This window comes from Mercurialis annua, linkage group LG2 (genome assembly GCF_937616625.2).
Source record: "Mercurialis annua linkage group LG2, ddMerAnnu1.2, whole genome shotgun sequence".
NCBI classification, from domain to species: Eukaryota; Viridiplantae; Streptophyta; class Magnoliopsida; order Malpighiales; family Euphorbiaceae; genus Mercurialis; species Mercurialis annua.
In genome coordinates this window covers 2,717,549-2,739,285 of record NC_065571.1, presented here as the reverse complement: position 1 = coordinate 2,739,285, position 21,737 = coordinate 2,717,549, and the positions used below count along the sequence as shown (strand labels likewise).

Sequence of the window (21,737 nt, the reverse complement as noted above, 5' to 3'; positions counted from 1 at the left end):
TACTCGGTAAAACATTTCTATATAGAACAAAAAAATATTTTGCATTTATAGATACAAGTTTCCACATTCTTCCATTATTCTCGGAGCTAACAAGAAAATTTCCATCAAGTTTTCAGTTTATATAATTTGCAATTTTGCATTGTCTTCACGTTCAAATAAGATACAATCAATTAAGTGAGTGAGGTCCATGAAACTCTATTTGAATAATATTGACCAATTTACGGTGACAAAACTCTTGACAAATAATTTGGAAGAGGAAAAAATAATTTGCCTTTGAAGACATATGTCAGCAGTATCAGCCCCGGCCGCAAAAGTGTACGGATGATAAAGATTGAAGGGTAATTTCAATCAGCGGCGTGATCTTGGATCAGAAGACCGTTTAAGAACGGGGCTTGCACATCGGTATTCCTAGTGAATATTCTTTTACCTTGATGATACATTCTGCACCATACAGTCAAGCAGAGGATCAACAAATTTACATCAGAGGATAAAAAGTTCTTAACATAAACAAACCCATTCATGGACGCAGGAAATAATGTTTGATGCGGTCTACCGTCAAACCATCGGATAATAGTGCTTCTGTACAACTATCAACTAAGCGCCAAGTATGCAAGAGCAAAATAGAGAATGATAGCACCAAACATGATTAACATTAATATAATTCCACAGACCTCGTTTAAGAATTGATAGCAGAGGTGAACTAGAAGTTAAGTTTGGACTGGAAAAAAAATCCTGGATCTGCCACCACCCATAATGATATCTATACTACCTACTATTGTCATAATATAGGTCAATTTCATCCTTTTAATTAATTCAGGAAATATTTGCAAGCTCAAATTTTCCATCTCCAAGAAAAACTACCATGATCACTATCAGAAAAGTTGATTTTTTTTTGCAGTTCTCCAACTATAGTATTTTTACATAACGGTTAGCGATTTTCAATTCTTACATTTTAGTAGCGGAATTTCAATATTACTAAAACGGGAGGTCATTAAATGAATTCAGATGAAAAATTATTTACATAAGCGACGGAAAAATGTGTCTTCCTAGTTTTACCATATCATTTAGAAGTCGATATCTATTTTGAAATAAAGTATATAGTTTGATAGCCTTAAAGTAGATCAAATATGGCAAATTTATTTTATCTCCGCTGTCCACGTAAGCATAAATTCACCGAAAATCATTTAGTGATCTACTGTTGGTAAAATTAAAGTTTCGTGACAAAAAGTGTAAGAATTTAAAAGTCGGTAATTGTTATGTAAAAATACTATAGTCTGATACTGCAAAAAAATTAACCCCGCCCCAGATAATATTCAGAATCTCATTCCAATAAACAAAAGGTAACACATAACACGAGGAAAGTAGGCAGCATAGAGACCTTACACTAGTTGATTGAAGCTCCACATTAGCTGAATCCTCATTATCCTACCAAAAACCATCAGAGAGCAATCATTACACAGTTCAGTCAAATTGATAACATTTATAGGACAATTCCATTAGCATACCTCAATAAGCAGATCCTTTCTGGTAAGCAAGCCAATCACACGTGAAGCACGCGGAACAACAAATATGTGCCTTAGTCCTAGTTGACGGAAAAGATTATATACCTACATAATTGGAAAAATGTTTCATGCCTCGTTGAAAATAGGAGATGGACCAAACCACAAATGCAACATAATAAACAGATAACTTAGTGAAAAAGTAAAAATACCTTTGTTAAGGACATATCCTCAGGGACAACATATGGAGAAGGATTCAAAAATGGGGCAAGATCTATGTACATTTCCAAATCATCTGAACTTAGACTAATATCCTCTATAGAGATTCCTTTACTAGAAACTGGTTTCACAAATTCACTCAAATTGTGCCTGAATAACAAAAACCACTATCTTGAGCAAGTGAAGCTAAAAAATGAAAAATCACACAAACAAAACAAAACAAAAAGTACAGCTATTAACTAGGATCGACCATGCCCTTACCTGAATGACCTGGATACACCTCTTGGGTCACAAGGAAAAGGACTGTGTTGAAAATCCACCTTAGACTGGAGAAGAACTAGCAAATGACTGCCATGTGAACCAAAAACTAAGATTAAGCTGTTCAACTAATATAAAACATAACATCCACCTCTAACAAGTAAAATGTAACAAAGTACAAGAGCTATACCTGCGAAGCACAAGTCCAATCACAAGTGTTTCTCCATTCCTTGTGTGATCAATCACCTATAAGTGGTAAAGTAAATATCACATTTCAGAAATTTTAAGTGTAAAAAAGATGACAAAGATGGAAGTAAGACTTACAGGAAACCCATTGTGTTTATTGCTCTGCAAAATAGAAACTACATCTGCAACTTTTGCGACACGAGGGAAGGAAACAACCTGAGAAAGATGGAACATCAACCAATTATAAGTTGAAGATTGTGTGCAGCAGAAGCAAAGAGGAAAAAAAGGAAAACTATTAACCCTGTCGTGACAAGTTGGATTGACATTAAAAGGCCCAAGATAAGCAAATCTTAAGTGCATTAAGAATCCTTAATTTTCCAGAATGCCATTCAAGAAAGGAACAAGGCAAAAAAATAAACAAGCCTTTTGACTGCTTCATGCAAACAACAATCCTATCTCATCATGCTTTTTCCCCCCCTTCTATATTTCTATTGCTTCTGCTATCTTAATGACGTAGAGCTATACAAGCTTTTCTCGGGTTTTGAAAAGAGAGAAATAATACGCCACCTTAAATAAACCAAAAAGTATTTCAGGTGTATGCAGCTTCTGTTCAAAATTTCAAATCATATTGGCCAAATTTGCCAGGATTTCACACAAATCAAACTCAACCTTGGGCAGTTCAAAATTTTAATAAGACAGGTCATTAACAACCACAATTTATGGTAAAATAATGTGCAGGTGTTTATACACTCATGATGGTATCTGAAAAAGAAACGTAAGGAAAATAGGAAGCATTTGAATGAAAAAGACCTTTTGATTTCCACAAGCTTCCCTTGCTGTCATTGTTCTCATCTGGTATTTAGGTCTAGATTCAAGTAAAGGAATGCCTCTCAATCTGGCTTGTACTTCGTAAAATCCTTCATTAAAAGCATCTCCAACAGCCTGCAGTGTGAATAAAAGAGTAAATTCATGGATTATCATTTAATAAATAAGCAAAGCATTCAAATTCAAAACTACACCTTTGATATAAGGAGAACAAGCATGATTAGAGGTAAGAGTTTTAAGTTGTTTGTAATCTCAACCATGATGACACATAAGGAGACTGTCATTCGCATTGAACCTCCAAGGAAAGAAGCAGCACCCAACAAAGCATATCTAGAAACACACAAGGAATACAACACCCTCAAAATAAAGAAAAAGTATGCAAGCAGTAATTTCTCATAGATAGAAGGCGGAAGGAAAAAAAGTCAACAAATAGGGCTCAGGCGGTGCAAGAAATGCTCCCCGGTTTTTGTGAGATTAGAGGGTGGTTGCGCACATCTGCACGCAGCCTTCCCCTTGCATTTTACAAAGAAATTGATGTCACGCCTTAAATCTGTGACCTTTTGCACCAAGGCTCACCCTCACAACAGTAAGAATAACGGAGAATACTAATGAATCAAAATTTGTTGAGCCCAGAGGAAAACTTTATATCACGTGGACAAACTTTCTTCCCATTCTCATTCAACAATATAGAAAGTAAGCTTAAGAAGGGCATAAATAGGTACCAAATAAAACTAAGAGTCACAAAACCTAATAAAAAAACTCACGTTCCCTCCTCAATGTTGGGCTTGTTGTAAAACTTGACAACAAACATGCCAACAAGGCGTCCATATGTTGACCCAATCATTATTCCAGGAACAAATTGACCAGCAGGAATTGCTGCACCAAACGTCATCACTGCGAGGGTATAGAACATTACCTGCAAACATGAAGATATAAAAAAAAAGCCATCAATTGCATGTCAATAAATTATAAACCGGAATGTTATGTGTCATTATTTATTATTTAATTACCCTGCCTAAAGTCACTATGTAGACATTAGAAAATTTGTTATAACCATCCCTGGTTACCGACTTACCGTTAACATTGAAGAATAGCCAATTATTATAAGAACTCGAGTCAAAGCTTCATATAAATGGGTACAATTAAGAAAATAAATGACTTGAAAGAAATTATATGGGATATGATAAATAATAGTAGGCAGTAGATGGTGAAAACAAAATTGGATGGCATTAAAAATAATAGTTTCAACTGTGATATTCTATTTAGATTAATTGGTAAGCTGCACCTTAACACTCAGGGAGAGGGGCTGTTCAGTCAAAGAAATAAGTTTATATTGGTAAACAAGTTCAGGGAAGTGTGCAGACAATTATGCTAAAAAAAAACAAGTCGTCTGGTTGCAGCTATGATTAGAAAGTGAAAACATTTCCCCTCAATTAGAGTATTCAAACTTCCTAACTGACACAATTCTTCCATCAAACCTAAAATTAAATTAACTAATTTGCATAAATTCTTCTGAAAATGAGTTTTCAAATTTGAAATTAAAATCAGAAGTAACAGAACTTGAGAACAAGTGCACCAATTTAACAAAATTAACAATGTTAGATAGTCAACCAATGTGAAATTTAAGATGAAAAATAAACTACCAAAAATGTCAATAAACTTTGGGCACTGTACTCATGGATCGTCTTTGCACTGAACAGATTCCTTATGGCATCATCCTGCAACAAAAATATTTATTATATAACTGGGAAACTCAAATGAAAAGCACGAATAAAGTCAAGGAGTCTAAATATACCTGAGTGTTGAAGAAAATTGTAGCAAGATCATTATATTCCTTGTTTGTGCCACAGTAGAACTGCAAATATCATAAAATTGGAAGTTAATTTTTCTAAAGCTATATCCAGAAAGTTTAACATGCTGATTCAACAACTTCAGCATTCAAGCAACAGGATTAAGCCTATAAAACACCTAAAAAGAAAAAGAAACAAGAATCCAATCCCAGATCTTACATTTACATAATTCCCATACATTCCTGGAGGCCTTGGGCACTCAATACCAGATTCAGTATCCGTTTCAGGACATGGACTACATTTTCTTAAAAGTGGAAGTCCAAACGAAATAGCTGAGGTTATCACAGAGATTAGACATGCTTCAATTATCTGTAGCAATATCACAATTACATATGTTAGACAACAATAAAAACTGAAAATTACATAATTATCTCCAAATTTACCTTCACTCGGTTCCCTTTCTTGTGCAGATAGTTCCGACGCCACTGAGTTATATATAATGTGAGTTGGTTAAATAAGGCACCTGAAAATCACAAGGATAAGAAATTAAACCGATAAAAATCAGTGTTAAAAGAAGCATTAAAGATAAGGTCTGGTTACCCACCAAGTACACCTCCAATAACCCCAATGACTGCCATCGGAAGTAGCTCGGAAAATGAGTAATCCTCTTGACCACTGTCCAGAACAAAATTAAGAGACAAGGCTTAAAAAAACCAATGAAACCCTCCCTAGATGTAGTAATACAGAAAGACGAAAAAAAGGTTTAGATCTCAACTCTGATATGTCCCATATTACGAAGCCACCTGAGCCAAAATGCCCACATTTCCCACTCTTACACCAACCCATTGCAGTACGAACAACCACTGCCACAATAGCGGAAGTAAAAAAGACACGCCACATAAGTTGACTTCTCCACCTTTGAAAGAAAATAGATATATAATGTAAGATGAACCGACAAACAAAATTAGAGTAACTATACTATTCAAGTCAACAAAGTTACAACATATCAAATGTATGTATGTATATATATATATAACTGAAATATATAATGCCACATGAAAAAATGCTTGCATGAACAAATGAGGTTCCATTAAACATTAATGTAAGTTCTTTTTATTTTATTTTGCGTGGCAAAAGCATATGCACCATGTATTTAAGTATATAAATGTTACTCTTAAAAGAAAATAAAAAATAAAAACATTGTCCTACCAAGATGTGACCTCTTCCAGGGCGAATAATACCCCACCCACTGGAGCTCTAAAAGCAGCAGCTACTCCAGCTGCACACCCACAGGTTACCTTTTCAAAACATTAGACAAATGAAATGAGCACTGCAAAGAGGTTTCTCACCTCTATTCTTAAGAAAATGGATATATTGAACAGAAAAAAATCAGGACGTGACATAGAATTGAATGATGCCACCCAAGTTAGAATAGAAATGGATGGCCTAATTTACTCACAAGATCACGCCGATCACGATCACTCTTGAAAACTTGTAGCCACCTTGAATTTAGATGATATTTAGTGGATCCACCCTACATTGACAAAGTGAAACTTAGTTTGTTGGGGAGAACAACAAGAATTGCTCAAAAAAACGAGTTTGATTGCGCAGCTAAGTAAACTTGTGAGCTCTTACTTGTCCAAACAATGAAGCAATACAAGCACCAGTATGAACAAGAGGACCCTCTTTTCCTAAAGCAAGACCACCTCCCACAGAACCAATGCTTCCAAATATCTAAAGAAGTTTTAAAAAATAGATAATTAAAATGCAAATAATTCGGAGATCTGCCAAAGCAATCTTATGATGAGAGTAATGACCTTTCCGACCAAGGTTCTGAATAGTAGAATACCAGGAATATCAACCCCTACACAATTATTGTTAATCAACACCTCTATGATGATAAATGAGACAACTTATTGAGTAGAAACACATGAACAAACTGATTCAGATTTGCAGCATACCATTCAGATAACCTTTAATTTCAGGAATACCAGATCCTGCTGCTGCAGGGGCGAAGTGTGTGACGATATATACAGATGAAAAGACTAAAGCCAAGTTAAATAATACATATATTACAAAGCCAGCAAAATATGACTTTTGTATTATTGAAAAAGTCAGTGAAAATTTCCATCCGGCGAAGTTCTCAACAGACAGATTAATGAAAACTGCAGCCAATCCAGTACCTGAAAGCAACATAAGAATTCATTAGAAATAGATCACTTAGCACCTGTAGCAGCCCTTTGTTGAAGGCAATTGATAGTATACATTGGCCTTATTTTCTTTTATACAGAATTAAGTTAGGATCCAATAGAATCAAATCTAGGGAGCAACTCTGTCTTCCCACTACAACGTACCATACATACAGAATTCAGAATCGGACAATCATATCCTCACTTTGCAAATCCAAAATCCAACAGCAGTTGTCACGCAGAAGTCTCATTGAAGAGTACGGACCACTAATTTAATTTTTCGAAACAAACTGTTCACACTTTACACTCAGAGCAATGGATCAAAATTATGCTTATACTTCATAATTCTGAACAAATTTCTAATGTTTGCAACTTTGGTTAGAAAAATCATTTTAACAGTTCAATTCAATTCAATTCTTGTAAAATCAAATCGCTTCTGGCATGTTATCATTTCTCTCACAATACTTTCTCTTCTTTTTTCTTTCTTATAGCTCAAAGAATCTGCGGTCTAGCAACTATAACCTTTCCAAACACGAGAATTGACAATCAAATTCATCTTCGAAGAAAGTTCCAAGAAATCTCTCCTTCAATTTATATTCGAATTATGATACTACTAACATATACTATAAACCGAACAATCTAGGCCGATCATAATGGTAATATATAACAATAAATAATCCAGAAAAACAGAAAAATCAAACGAGTATTGACAATAACATTAGAAAAACTTCCCTAATAAAAAAAAAAGAAAAATAATTGCTCACCAATGCCAATAAGCAAAGCAAATAACCACTTGACAGCCACATAATACCATACATAAAGCTTCCCTCTCTGCGCCTGCATATCACAAAAAACCAAAAACACAAATTAAACAACTAAAAACACTATAAAAACTGTTAAAAAAAACACAAAAATTATATAAAAACGATAAAATTCAGCAACCTGCTCTTCTCTGTAAGCATAATTCTCAATAACTTCATAATCAAGACTCTCAGCACTGCTCGCGCCCTTACTATCTAACAAACCAACACCTTCAAGCTGACCTTCCTCTGAATGCGGAATCCGAGACCAGACCAGCTTAGCAGTCTCGATTCCATTGTTTAAATGATTCGATAACATTGCTACTGTTATCAAATCAAATCAACCAAACCCTAAACCTATATACTAACCCCTAATTATCAGCAGAATTTGTGAAATTAACGAATCTAAAAGCGGTATCCTGTTCAACATTTGATGATCAAAATAAAACAGATCAGCTGTTACTAATTGAACATTAAAATCACTGTTTTTTAAACAGAAAGTAACAAAAAAATGAAATTGAGAGGTGAAATTTAATGTAATTGACTATGGTGTAGAATTGTGAGTGACTCTGTGTTTTCTTTCTACCTAAGTATTAATTTCTCACTTTTTTTTGCGCCACTTTTTTTATTTTAGTCTCTAAAATAAAATGTATATATATTCATTTCTATTTTTACAGTCATTTCTAATACTTTATTATTATTTCACTCTTTAATTAAAAGCTAAATATCTATAAATAGATATGCGGTTTTAATTTTGATGATTTAAATATTATTTTGTTCATTGTTATAATTGAATGAAGTAGTATCTCATTAGTAAAATTGATAAAATAGATAAAAAAAGTAAAATGATAGTTAAAAAAATTCTATAAATAATAATGTTAGTATAAAATTAAAACTGGTATCAATAAAAATAAAAATGTGAAATATAAAAATCATATATCACTTACTACAATCTCACAATTTAATAGAAAATATGAATTATAAGGTAGAGAGGGTAGTATTTTTAATTGATTAAATTTTTTAAAATATTTTCATAATTATATTTCTACTTAAACATCACAATTTGATAGATTTCTATTTTTTTGTCACCTCATCCGGAGTGATTTTCCAGTTTTTCCAAATTCTTAACATTTTAAATGTTTCGTTTTCTTTTTTTTTTTTTGATAGGAAATGTTTCGTTTTCTTAATAAAGTTGTTTTGAAGCTAAAAAAACAATTTAAAAATATAGTTCAATAAAATAAGAATAATAGTATCAATTAATCCAAATTTGTGGCTTTTCGTTGTTGTTGCAGACAGCAATATTCCAATTCTAACAATTTGTAATTTAGTTTTCTACTATGAAAGTACTAAAGTGTTTATTTTATTTAATTTATATAATTGGACTTAAATGTAGATATTTATTAGCATAACCATTAGAAGTGAGAGATGAGTAAGGCTCCACCAACTAATTTCTGAGTTGAGGAATCATAAAAGTGTCTCGTCTTTTTGCCTACTAGGTACAACACCAGGCTTTCCACTTCCACTTTCATTGTGTAAACTGTAAAGGGTTCTAAAAACTTTAGGGTATTTTATAATCAAAATTATACAAATTTTAAATTCTAATAATGCAAGATTCAATCTTTCGTTAAAATAATAATACAGTAAATAAATATGAAAACACATTGTTTTGATATCTCTATCAGTACTTTTTAATCGGAAAAATGTTCGGTATTCTAAATTACAAAAAATTAATAGCTTGAAATCTAACACTATCAAGATTTTAAATTCATATTGTAATTACAATTAACGCTTCATACGTAGCATATTTGAGTATCAGCTGCAGAATTTGTACAAGATTAGCAATTAACATCAGTTTTTCTTAGGGGTGGGCATGGACCGGTTAACCGGTCCATGAGGGTAATTTGTAAACCGGTCCATTGTAATACGGTTTTTAAAATTAAAAACCTAAACCTAAAATTTTAAATGGTTAACCGGTAAATTGGTTAACCATAAAAAACAGTTCGGTTTTTCGGTTTTGCGGTTTTTAACTATATAACCATTAGAAAAATTAAAGACAAAAAAAGATATATTTTTAATTCTATTTGATTTTTTAGCAAACAAAAAAAAACTATAGAAATTCAAATTATATTAAAAAATATAAATCTAAACTATCTTATAAATAGTTAAATCAATGCAAATATTTAAAACTATTATTATTTACAAATAATTTATGAGTAATATTAAAGCTAGTTTTGTATTTTTTGAATTGTTTGTAGTGTTGTTCACGTCCACTTTCTACTATTTATAGACTTAAATATTTCTATTTTTGTTAAATAAATATTTTAATAAGGAAAACAAATTTCTTTTACAATATTTTCATATATAAAATCTCCTAAAATATATAAATATTCCTAAATAAAATATATGTCAATATATTTTTATATTTAGATTTTATTGTGTATATTATAAAATCAATATTATTTTATAGATCATAAAATATATCTTATTAATTATTAAAAATATATGAATATATATATAAACCGGTTAACCGGTTAACCACGGTTTTTAGAAATCCAAAACCTAAACCTAAACCATTAACCATGAAAACTAAAAATCAAAACCTAAACCTAAACCGTTGGACCGGTTAACCACATTTTCCGGTTCGGTTTTCCGGTTTCGGTTCGGTTAATCGGTTTGACCGGTTTTTTTGCCCACCCCTAGTTTTTCTTTTTATAAAGGCTTAAGATCTGAAAAACTACCGACCTTTCAAATTTTTTTCAATAGCACCCTCACCTTATAATTTTTTCAATAGCACCCTATTTTGTATTTTTGGCTTTCAATAACACTCTAAATTAAAAAATTAGATGATTTGATTACTGTAAGGATGAAAATTTTCAAAAAAACTAAATTTAAAGGTGAAATCATACTTTTTTCTACTTGGACACTTTTAAACAAGTCCTTTAATTTAAAAAAAATTCAAATAAGTCGTCGATAAATGAGTTTAATTTGATGATTTATGGTGCTATTGAAAGTCAAAAATACAAAATAGGCCAAATACATATTTGGGTCCCTGTACTATCACTCTTTTCCAACTTAAGTCCCTGAACTATAAAACGTTTAAAATAAGTCCATGCACTATCAAAAACATCTTTTTTAAGTCCCTATTGTTACGCAAGTTAACGGAATGTGGATGACGTTAACAATTACATATCAAAAATGCTATTTTGATCTCTGCACTATCATTTTGTTCCAAATTAAGTCCTTACACTATTAGAAACGTCAATTTTAAGTCTTTCTATCACATAATTTAAATAATATTAATAATATTTTTATTTTCATTTCATTTTTAATGTTATTAAAATTTTTTAGCATTTTCAAAACTAGAATCATCTCTGACTATTAATAAAAAATTTGCAATTTAATTTAAAATTGTAATTATTTAAATTTTATTAATTTAATTGAATAAAAATAATTTTTTATTTTATACAATTAATTTTTTATTTTTATAAAAAAATTAAATATATTAAAAACTTGTTCGTCTACCTCGCAATCTTTAAAATATCATATTTTTAAAAATATTTATTTTTATTTAACTAAATTAATTTATTTTGAATTAATTAATTTTGAGTAATTAAAAATTTAAGTTAGATTTATAGTGCAAGGACTCAAATGGTAAAAAAATTATAATGTAAGGATTTAAAATTTTAATTTCATAAATTTTAACTACAACCAATCTCAGAGTCAAGCGTTTGTATCTCACTCTCTAACAGAATGGCACGGAGGGACTTAAATCGGAGACTTTTGATAGTGCAGGGACTTATTTTAAACGTTTTATAGTTTAGGGACTTAAGTTGGAAAAAAGTGATAGTGTAAGGACCCAAATATGTGTTTGGCCTACAAAATAGGATAAAATTGACTGTTTTACAAGACCGGGGTGCTATTGAAAGCCAAAAATACGAAATAGGGTGCTATTGAAGAAATTATAAGGTGAGGGTGCAATTGAAAAAAATTTGAAAGGTCGGTAGTTTTTAAGACCTTAAACCTTTTATAAAATAGTTCTTTGAACTTTTCAATTCTTATCAACTGAACTCAACATATCAATTTTAAAGATAAAGGCAAGAAACTAATTAATCAAAAATTATAATTATGATTTAAAAAAAATAACAAATTGAAAAGACTAATTAATAAAATTACAAATTCAAGAGAATAATTAATTAAAATTAATTATTATTGCACAAATTAATGTTCAAGTCATATTTAGCTACAGGTTGGCTTCAAGAACAAATTGAAAGAATGATCAACCGTTACCACCACGAACAGCCGCCGGCTATTTTCTATTTATTCTTTTAAGAAATCTGTGTATGAACCTCGTTAATCTGAGGTGCAATTATACAAGACAATCGGATTCTCTTACGACACTGTGTAAGAGAGTATTAAATAAACAATTACAGATCCTACTGCAGAATGCTTCAGCAAATAGAGATCTTCAATTTTATTTTACACCTGTGTTATACCTGTCAATTTCACAACTACAGTTTTGGGGAGGGATCAGATGTAGCGAGCTCTGCGTACATTTTCGTTATTGCATTCTCAAAGTATGCCTTTGCTTGAGGTCTCTTAACCTGAAAGTAGACATAAACAGCTAACAGTTACAATCTGCTAAGTTTCCGTCGTGATAATCTGCTTATTGTAATATGCTTATCGATATTGAAACGAGAACTTGCCTTAAACGTAGGAGTTAGGAGACCGTTTTCCATTGTAAATGGTTCCACAACTAGAGTCACAGCTTTTGCAAATTCAAATCCTCGGAGCTGCCGGATATTGGGATAATCAGACAAGAGTTTCCGGTGAAAATTGGCAGGGAACACTATAATTGTTCAACACCTTACCTTAGCTTCTCGTCCGACAGCATCCATGTCTGCAAGTACCGCAGCCTTTGCTCTTGGGTCATTGCATAGTTGCTCCAAATTTCCACTCTGCTCAAACATTGTCAGAGAATTATTAGTACATTATTATATGCATCAACAACGCATTCATAGAGGATGTAAATTTTGCCTCAGAAAAACCCAAGTGATATGTTCAAGAAAATTAATCAACTGACTAGCTCTTATTATGCACTAACAGAATTCCAATAAGGGGCAATAAGCCAGCTTGTCATTTTTCTGCTATCAACTTTCAAGTTCTTGTTCAAATTTAGATGGAAGAAGCTCCTTCTCACGCAAATATAATGATGACGTGGTCATCTGATCCCAATAATTCCACTACAATAGAAGTATCAAGAATGTGTTGCTGAGAAGGGAAGTTCAAAATTTGATTTATTTATTTTTTGATGAAGGAAATGCAAAATTGAGTGCCACTGGCTGCGAGTTAACATGTCATCAATGCTGGTTTTTACTCAATCAGATTCAAATGTTTCAGACAAGATACTACCTGAATGCCTTCAGAAGCGGCCCAAGCTTTCAGAACATCTTCGTCCACTGAGACCACGGCTACCAAAGAGGAATTCAGGCTGTCCCCTAACAACAGAAAGATAAAGAGTTAGTTACCCGGAAGAGCATAGACTAGAGAGAGTTGTATAATTGAAGATATCATCTGCATACCATGCACAAAACATTGGGAGACAAATCTGCATTTAGCGTATACATTCTCAATTTTCTCGGGGGCTATATACTCTCCTTGCGCCAGCTTAAAAATATTCTTCTTTCTGCGTTAACATGTAAGTCTTTCTATTAAAATGCTGAATCAACATAACTTGGTCACTACTGTTAAAGAAAAGACTTATCATAAGGGCATAATTCCACCTATCAATGATCTTTAGACGACCTCCAGGTAACCATGATCCTATATCTCCAGTATGAAGCCATCCATCTTCATCAATTACTTCTCTCCTGCAAACCATAATAATATTAAGAGATTTTCTTTGTATATGACCAGACCAACATCAAAAGACCAGGCTAGGGTAGAGCAAGTACGTCTGTGCTTCATCTTTATGATATCCTGGAAATACAATGGGACCCCTCACACAGATTTCACCGCGAGGATAGGGCTTATCATCAGATGTGTAGTTCATTTCTGGAACATCTACAAGCTTTATTTCTGAAACGGGAACAAAAAAATAGTATAAACAGGAAGTATAGATCTGACAAAAAGAACAAGAAACTTTGTTATGTTTATGAAATCCATAGCTTACCACAGGCTGGATTAGGAGAGCCAACATGGCCAGTTTGGTTGTCTCCTTCATCCATAGAACTTATGACACATGCAGTCTCAGTCATTCCATATCCTTCACTTACATTCCCACAAATGCAGCTGCATGCAGTACATATGTTGTTACAAAATCAACCAGGAAGACAGAAGCTGCATCCCAATGACATTTGTTTTAAAAAATTAACTTACATCTTCAAGAATTCCAACACATCAGGAGACAAGGGTGAAGCCCCTGACACCATGAATCGAACTCGTCCACCAAGTCTTGCCTTTATCTTATTGAACACTAATCTGTCCCACATGGGAGATGGATTCTTGCCTGCAACAATAGTACACAAGATATAAATAATAATCATCCAAGTAGCAAACAGAACTCTAATGAAAAATATACCAAAACTTTTCAGCAACCATAAATGATAAATCATACAGTAACTTAGTGTAGTGATGAAGTGCTTCAGCATAAGACAAACAGAAAGCTCAAGATATAAAAAACACTGAAAGAATATGAAGTGTTAATCTTTACCATTAAGCATTGCTTGCTTTTTAGCATTGTAGGCGGCATTGAATAACCTCTCCCTTACTCCACCAGATGCTTTAACAGCACTGATAATACTGCAAGCAAAAGTATTGGATAAATTGTAAAGAGAACTCGAATACTGCAATATATTCGGACATTTTGACAGCAATGACTTTACCCAGCATATATTCTATTATACAGCCGAGGAACACTGCAGAAGATAGTGGGTCTTAGAGCAGCAAAATCATCCATGAGTTTCAAATTATCCTGCATGCATAAATAAAATATATTATTTGGTGCTCTAAAAATAGCAATCAAATTTTACCTTGAAGAAAACACGTAATCATATTGCTGAATAATGGTTTCTGCTTCATGAATATTGATAAAGCATAGACTACTTAACTTGGATCGGAATAACAATTTGAAATATTATCTGTTTTTGAGGTACATAACACGGGAAGTTCTCTGGTTACAAAATGCCAGCTAGATATACAAGACACTGATGTTATCTGATCAAGATAGCCACCAGAAAACTAATGGACAAACTATGACTAAAATATACAACACTTGTTTGCACTACCAAGAATGGATTGAATGCAAAGCAGCATGTATATCACTGCATCAACATGAAGGTTGAAAAAGTGTATTCCATTTTACAGTATGGACAAACAAAGAAATGTTAAGCCGAATTCTTACCCCTTGGTAAAATCCAACAGCAACTCCAAAATATACCACCATGACCTGATTTGCCCGTTCATAAATGTGTGCCAGAGGCAGATATGATATGTAGCTGGAAAAATCACAAGTAAAATAGCCAAGAAAAAGCTGTTAGGTTGGTTTTTAAGATAATAATCATGTGTAAAAGGCAAAGCTAGTATTACTCACATATCTGATGCGTAGAATTTATGAGCAAGAGTCGCTCCAGCAAGATTTGCAATCATATTTCCATGGGTCAATGCAGCCCCCTTATCAGAATTTATCAAAAACATCACGTTTTAGAGGCAAAAAGCAGTGGAACCAATTCCACAAACCTTTCCAGCTTTGAAATCAGAAGTCTAAATTCATGTGCTATACCTTCGGTGTTCCTGTTGTACCACTTGTATAGCAGATTGTTGCAACATCTTCAGGCTTCGGTGGACAAAAAGGCTGAAGATTACTGCGGCCCTAAAAAGAAGACAGCCACATGAGATAGTGAATATGATAACAAGAAAATAATATAACTACAACAATGAGAACAACATAACTTGAGTTGAATCCCAATAGATCAAGGTTTATCTTATACGCCTGTCAAGCATGCAACTCCAAAAAGAAAATTATACATGCTCTAGGAATAGTCATTATTAAGTCGCAAACATCATGAGATTTATTTCATTAAAATAATGGAAGTATCATGACAAGAAGGGAAATCCAATTACCTGACTCATTAGTTTAGAGTATGTTATAACCTGTACTCCAGTTGATGATGGAAGAGATGGCATTTGATCATCCATCCCTTCCACAACCTGTTTGTAGAAAAAGCAAAAGAAAACACTCAGAATGAGCTTAATTGTACTTATGGCACAGCCAAACAACTTTCTTTTAATCTTATAAAAGATCCAAGTAAGAGAGATCAGGAGGTTTCATACCACAATCAGACGTACAGATGATATTTCAGACAAGAAACTCAGCAACTGCAAAATCCAATAGTGTTGCAGTTCAAGACTCACATGGTTTCAAAAATAAGATAATTCAATAACATATCTTCATAAACAAGACAACTACGGAGGAGATAAATCAAACGCACTGGAGTCAATGTCTGGGGCACGCAAAATATAGCTTTCACATCAGCATGATTTATGATAAACTTGACAGCATCTGGACCTGCAGAGGATCAATAGTTAGAATATGATCCAAAAAAGCAGGCAAAGATCAAATTCTTTTCTCTTTATTGTAGACATACCAAGAGTGTCATATAAAGGGACTGATGTGTAAGAATATGCTGAGCAAGCATGATCAACAATGAGCCATTCTGGTCTGTTGATAAAGTATAATCCAACACACGATCCCTGTCGAATCAAACAAATCATAATCAGATATCAGGAAGGACAGACCTAAGAAATGCCAGTTCGCCATCTGCATGCGGTAAATATGAGTATAAAATTAAACATTGCAAACAAGTTCAAATGAAGTTTATTGTTAGCATTTAATTATTGCAGATTACCCACCGATGGTATTCCATGATGCAATAAGCCAGAACCAATTGCAGTTCGTGCAGTACCTGCCTCTCCATATGTCATCCATTTATACCTAGAATTAAAAAAAAGTTTGAACGGATAATGCAAACCCAAAAATGAATTGCGAGCCTCATCAGCTTGTAGGGGACTTACTCTCCAACTGTGCCATCGACCCGAATTCGTGTACCTAAATATTTGTAATCCCGGAAAGTATCAACTGATCGCCTACAGTGACGAAGTGCAGAAACCACATTTAGTTTCACAAGCAGAGATACGTTTTTCATAGGGAAGAGATAGTTGTGGTGTGATGTAGAGAACTTCAGGCACAAATAAATTGAGAAAAAAAGAGTTCTTACGCAAAATTATCATGCATTGTACCAATTTCAGGATGATCGGGAAACCTGCTCACAAGCTTCAAAGGAGCATGGGCAGACCTAATATGAAAATGAAACAAGATTTTTAAAGACAAGTAAGACATAATATGAGTTCAAGGGAAGTGCCCAGCAAGTCCATGAATAATGATAAACACTAACCTGTAGACATTCCATTTTCCTGTTTGTAACTTTTCTGGAAGCACAGCACTGTAACCCTGCTCTGCTGAAAGCATGATGTCAGGATTGATAATATTAACGAACATATTTACAACAGAACATATTAGAGTTAGAATATTGTGTCAGAAAAACACTTATTCAATTAGTAACCCTTTATATGGTTGATACAGACAACACCGTAAAACAGCACACATCTTACAAAAACTAATTCTAACAGACAATCTTATCAACTTGATCACATGATTGGGTTACAGCACAATTCCTAGAGATAAGGCACTCAACAAACAGCTTATACAATTTACAAACCAAAATTCCCCGAATCTTTTACGTTCTTTCCCGTTTCAAACAAAGGCTCACAACTCATCCTCAAACTGATGGCTACTAGATGCTTGCTGCTTTTGCCCAACCAGCAGTATTGAATCTATTATATAAATATAAGAAGCAAACTATCTTTACTCGCTTTGAAAGCCTCTAGACCCTTTTGTATGATTGTATCCCTAGGTCCAAAAATACGTAGTTATATTTATGTGAAATTTAAGGAACTCAACTCATAAAAACTGGAGTTCGAGTTATTATCATTATTCCCCAATCATAATTCACACTTCCTAATAGAAATATCTATGGAAAATACATCTTAAGCTTAATATGGCTACAATTATTAATCTTTTATTTTCATCCAATATCTCTTTGATAATTCTTGCTTAGCAATTAGGCTTTGTTTGGTCTACAGTATTCTTGTCGCTTAAAATTGCATAAGCACGAAAACTATTAGGGTTCTCCACTCATTAGCCTCTTTGAATGCACCAATGTGACAGTTACATAAAAAGAAAAGGAACAGAAAACCATGCAGAACTTATCCAACTATTCTGCCCTGAGAGAAACTCAATAACTGTGCCCTGGAAATAATTAGAAGGCGGAAAGCTTACCTCATAATTAAAGGGTTAATTGCAAAATAAATCATAAACTTTAGCGTATTCTGCATTTACAACACAAATTTTAAAACTTGACAAAATCAGTCACCAACTTTCAGTTTTTGGCAACTGGGAATGTTGATATATTTTTCGTTAAAAAATCGCTGATGTGGCTACTGAAAAAATGTATATTAACGTCAGCGTTTTTTCACGGAAAACATAACACCGTTCTGATATGCCAAAACATGAAAGTCGATGACTGATTTTAACAAGTTTTAAAATTCATATCGTCATTGCAAATCTCGCTAAATTTCGTGATTTAATTTGCACTTAAAAGTCCAGGCCATAAATTAAAATTTAGTTAAACTATTAAGCATTGGTGGACTGAGTCTACCTAAGAATTTCTCTAAAAATAAAATCAATAATCTCACTTCAATCATAAACATTAATAATGTACTTGTAACAGAACCAGTATTTAAAGAGTAATTGACCGTTAAATTATAGTACAATCTGCAATTGATTGCAGAGAATGAGAATATAAGTCCCGTATCATCTCTGTTTTATGTATTCAATAGAAAAGAAGCCATAAACTGACCCCACAACCCACTGCTCATTAAATTGAAGATTATGAACATAAAAATAGGCCAGTGTGGGTTTAGTCTACTTGGTTAAGGCGTTTTCAAGTACATTCGGAGGCCGTGGATTCAAACACTGCCTCTGTAACTAACGTCTAACAAAATGAAACTTTAGTAGTCGGAATCATATCTATATTGAAAAAAAATACCAAAAGAAAAATAACAAATAGAATTTTTATTTTCTACTATAAACCGATCAAATTGATAGGAAGAGGCAAAAAAAATAACAATTGATTGGAATAGCAAAATCTTATTACCTAAGAAATAATTAGATTAGATCTTCTTTTAGTGCAAAAATAAAATAACTCGAATTAACTATATATTCTGCTACTATAAAAGCTAGAATAATTTTGGTACGAGAGTGAGTTAGTTAGTTACCGGAGAAAAACTCGCCAGCTGTCTGGTTTAGACGGAGATGTTGAGATTGAGAATCACCGGCGGCGACAAGGTGGCCGTGAATGGCTTCAAGGCGACGTTGAGCTGGGTCGATGTCCATATTTGATAATGATATGTTCTTTAAGCAGCAGGCGAAATCAAAAACAGCGGCTCTAGTATATACTTTTGAGCAAAGCTAATGTTATTTTTATTCTGTTTGGTTCCCGGGAAAATACTATTTAGTGACAAAAGATTATTTAATACTAAAAGAAATAGATAAAAGGTAAATAGAAAAGGCACGCTTTTCTAGGAAGATGATGGGATTCAGTAAGCCATGCGGTTGAGATGATGATGATAAAAATAAAATAAAATGCTTCTTTATTTTTAGATGATATACAAAAAATATGAATGATTTTAATGAAGAAATATTAATTGTAAAATAGAAAAATAATAGTATTTATTTGCCATTTTATCTTTGTTTGATTTCTTTTTGTTGTTTTCAGCAACGAGTTAAATCGCCGGCCGAGAGTTAGATTTGGGAATCATATGCTACTTAACCAAATACTAGTATTAATTAATGGCAATGTATTTGATTTTTTCAATTTATATACAACTATAGGTTATAACTAAAGGAATTAGTTTTTAAGTTATAACTAAAGTTTACAAGATATCAAGTCATTTAACAACGAGCTATACCCCAAATGATATAAGTATCGATAACACATCATAAATAGTATCCTTTTCACAAGCGTATCTAAATATTTCTCTTTGCTATTAAAAAAAGTTATTTTAAAAAAATAACTATTACTTTTGAATATAAGATTTACATTTTTAAAATAGATCAAATTAGTACCTTTAACCCTTTTTCTTACCAAAATAAACTATTTAAAGTTTATTATTTGTGCATATCACAATTTACTAAATATAGTCGAACCATGTTTTGAAAAAGGTGATCATTAACATAAACACTAAAGATAAAAGGATAGAATTTATCCGGATAAAATCATTAATGCTAGAATTAATGATTATACAAAAGACTTACTTATTTTTTTCCAATGCATATATTTATAAAGATCAATCATCTAATAATTAAAAATTATATTATATCATTCTGACCGGATAAATTCTACTTGTTTATCACTATTCATAAATAAAATAGGGGCTAGATATTGTTTGCTCATATAAATTTGGCTTAATTGCATAAGAAATCACCAACTTTCGCTGTTTTTTGGTATATAACATAATCTTCTTTTCTTGGCATAAAAAAACACCAACTTTCATTTTTTGGCATATTTGTCCACGGAATGTGAAACGGTGTCGTTTTGAATGTAAAACGCTGCCGTTTTGTGCTAAAACGACGTTGTTTTGCGCTTAATTTTTCAAAGGAAACGGTTATGTGGACGAATATGCCAAAAAATGAAAGTTGATGATTTTTTATGCCAAGAAAAAAAGATTATGTTAAATACCAAAAACACGCGAAAGTTGGTGATTTTTGATGCAATTAAGCCTATAAATTTTGATGAACTTGTAAGAATATAACTTATAACTATATCAAGATTGACAATGAATAATAGTTCTATTACAAATAATTTTTTTTTAATATTATAATAATTGTAGTACATCAAACTTTGATAAACTATTGGTATATATTAATTTACAGAAACGTTCCAAAGATGAGAAAATAAATGAAAGAAGAAGCAGAAAAGAGAAGGGAAAGAAAGATTATAAAAGAGTAATTTGAAAATTTTTTCTAACTTTGAAAAAATAAAATAGAGTAGTGGTTGACTAGAAACAATAGAATTAGAATGAAAGGGTAAAATGATATTTGAAATATTTTTTATTAAGAAAATTAAAAATAAAATATTTTAAAAAAAGTTATAATAATGAATTTTTAATGCCCAAAACTGTCTTTTTTGACAATTCAATCCATCTAGTGGATTAGGAAATTGATTGATTCCGATTTATGGCACGTTTTGTTGTCATATTTCAAATGTCCTAAAAGAGGCTAATAATCACTGACGGTCCTCGACTTTTACCCTAACCTTCCGTAAACCCCCCAACCTTTCAAAAGCTTCCCTAAACCCCCCAACCTTTGTGGCGGCACCATTCACGGCCCTTATAGACGAAACTACCCTTTTGGTTTTGGCGGCTGTCCTTTTTTTTAGAAAAAAATAAATAGTGGCGCCACATGTTAATTGACACGTCATTTAATGTCAAAACAAAATTGAAACACCCAAAATACCCCCTAAAAATTAAACCAAATCAAATTTACTTAATCAAACCCAACCCACGGTCAATCCACCCGCCAACCCGAACCACTCACCGCACCCGCCGCCGACCACCACCCGCCGCCGACCCATCGGAATCTGTTCTCCAAGAACAGATGTGCAGAAGACGAGCAGCAGCTCGTCTTCTCAGAGAAGACGAGCTGCTGCTCGTCTTCTGAAAAACGGAGAAGACGAGCTGCTGCTCGTCTTCTCAAAAACGGAGAAGACGAGCAGCAGCTCGTCTTCTCAGGGAAGACGAGCTGCTGCTCGTCTTCTCACAACCGGAGAAGACGAGCAGCAGCTCGTCTTCCCCTAA

General features: G+C 32.9%; 2 protein-coding genes across 4 annotated transcripts; both read right to left on the bottom strand.

Moving 5' to 3' along the window:
- On the bottom strand, positions 1–8,383 carry LOC126668048 (chloride channel protein CLC-d). Of its 2 annotated transcripts, none has more exons than XM_050361262.2 (23): positions 7,909–8,383; positions 7,731–7,803; positions 6,739–6,960; positions 6,595–6,641; positions 6,413–6,511; positions 6,237–6,311; positions 5,987–6,075; positions 5,553–5,693; positions 5,382–5,452; positions 5,221–5,300; positions 4,997–5,146; positions 4,783–4,842; positions 4,631–4,705; positions 3,752–3,903; positions 3,182–3,317; positions 2,973–3,104; positions 2,301–2,378; positions 2,167–2,222; positions 1,980–2,066; positions 1,712–1,868; positions 1,506–1,607; positions 1,379–1,425; positions 1–441 (listed from the first exon to the last, which is right to left on the bottom strand). In XM_050361262.2, exons 1-23 carry the CDS (start codon positions 8,083–8,085, stop codon positions 345–347), a joined length of 2,403 nt encoding a protein of 800 aa, XP_050217219.1. In that variant the 5' UTR covers positions 8,086–8,383; the 3' UTR covers positions 1–344. The 2 variants fall into 2 exon arrangements, with proteins under 2 accessions (XP_050217219.1, XP_050217220.1); XM_050361263.2 differs by having other exon boundaries at positions 1,384–1,425.
- A 3,572-nt stretch (positions 8,384–11,955) lies between these two features.
- On the bottom strand, positions 11,956–19,485 carry LOC126668962 (long chain acyl-CoA synthetase 6, peroxisomal-like). Of its 2 annotated transcripts, none has more exons than XM_050362225.1 (23): positions 19,158–19,485; positions 17,216–17,279; positions 17,039–17,116; positions 16,836–16,907; positions 16,674–16,755; positions 16,409–16,514; positions 16,253–16,329; positions 16,095–16,139; positions 15,885–15,971; positions 15,544–15,633; positions 15,355–15,434; positions 15,166–15,259; positions 14,648–14,736; positions 14,476–14,564; positions 14,142–14,271; positions 13,936–14,054; positions 13,718–13,841; positions 13,547–13,633; positions 13,346–13,449; positions 13,176–13,261; positions 12,635–12,721; positions 12,470–12,556; positions 11,956–12,367 (listed from the first exon to the last, which is right to left on the bottom strand). In XM_050362225.1, the coding sequence occupies exons 1-23, from the start codon at positions 19,273–19,275 to the stop codon at positions 12,275–12,277; spliced, it is 2,088 nt and encodes a 695-aa protein (XP_050218182.1). In that variant the 5' UTR covers positions 19,276–19,485; the 3' UTR covers positions 11,956–12,274. The 2 variants fall into 2 exon arrangements, with proteins under 2 accessions (XP_050218182.1, XP_050218183.1); XM_050362226.1 differs by having other exon boundaries at positions 17,216–17,276.
- Positions 19,486–21,737: the final 2,252 nt, after the last annotated feature.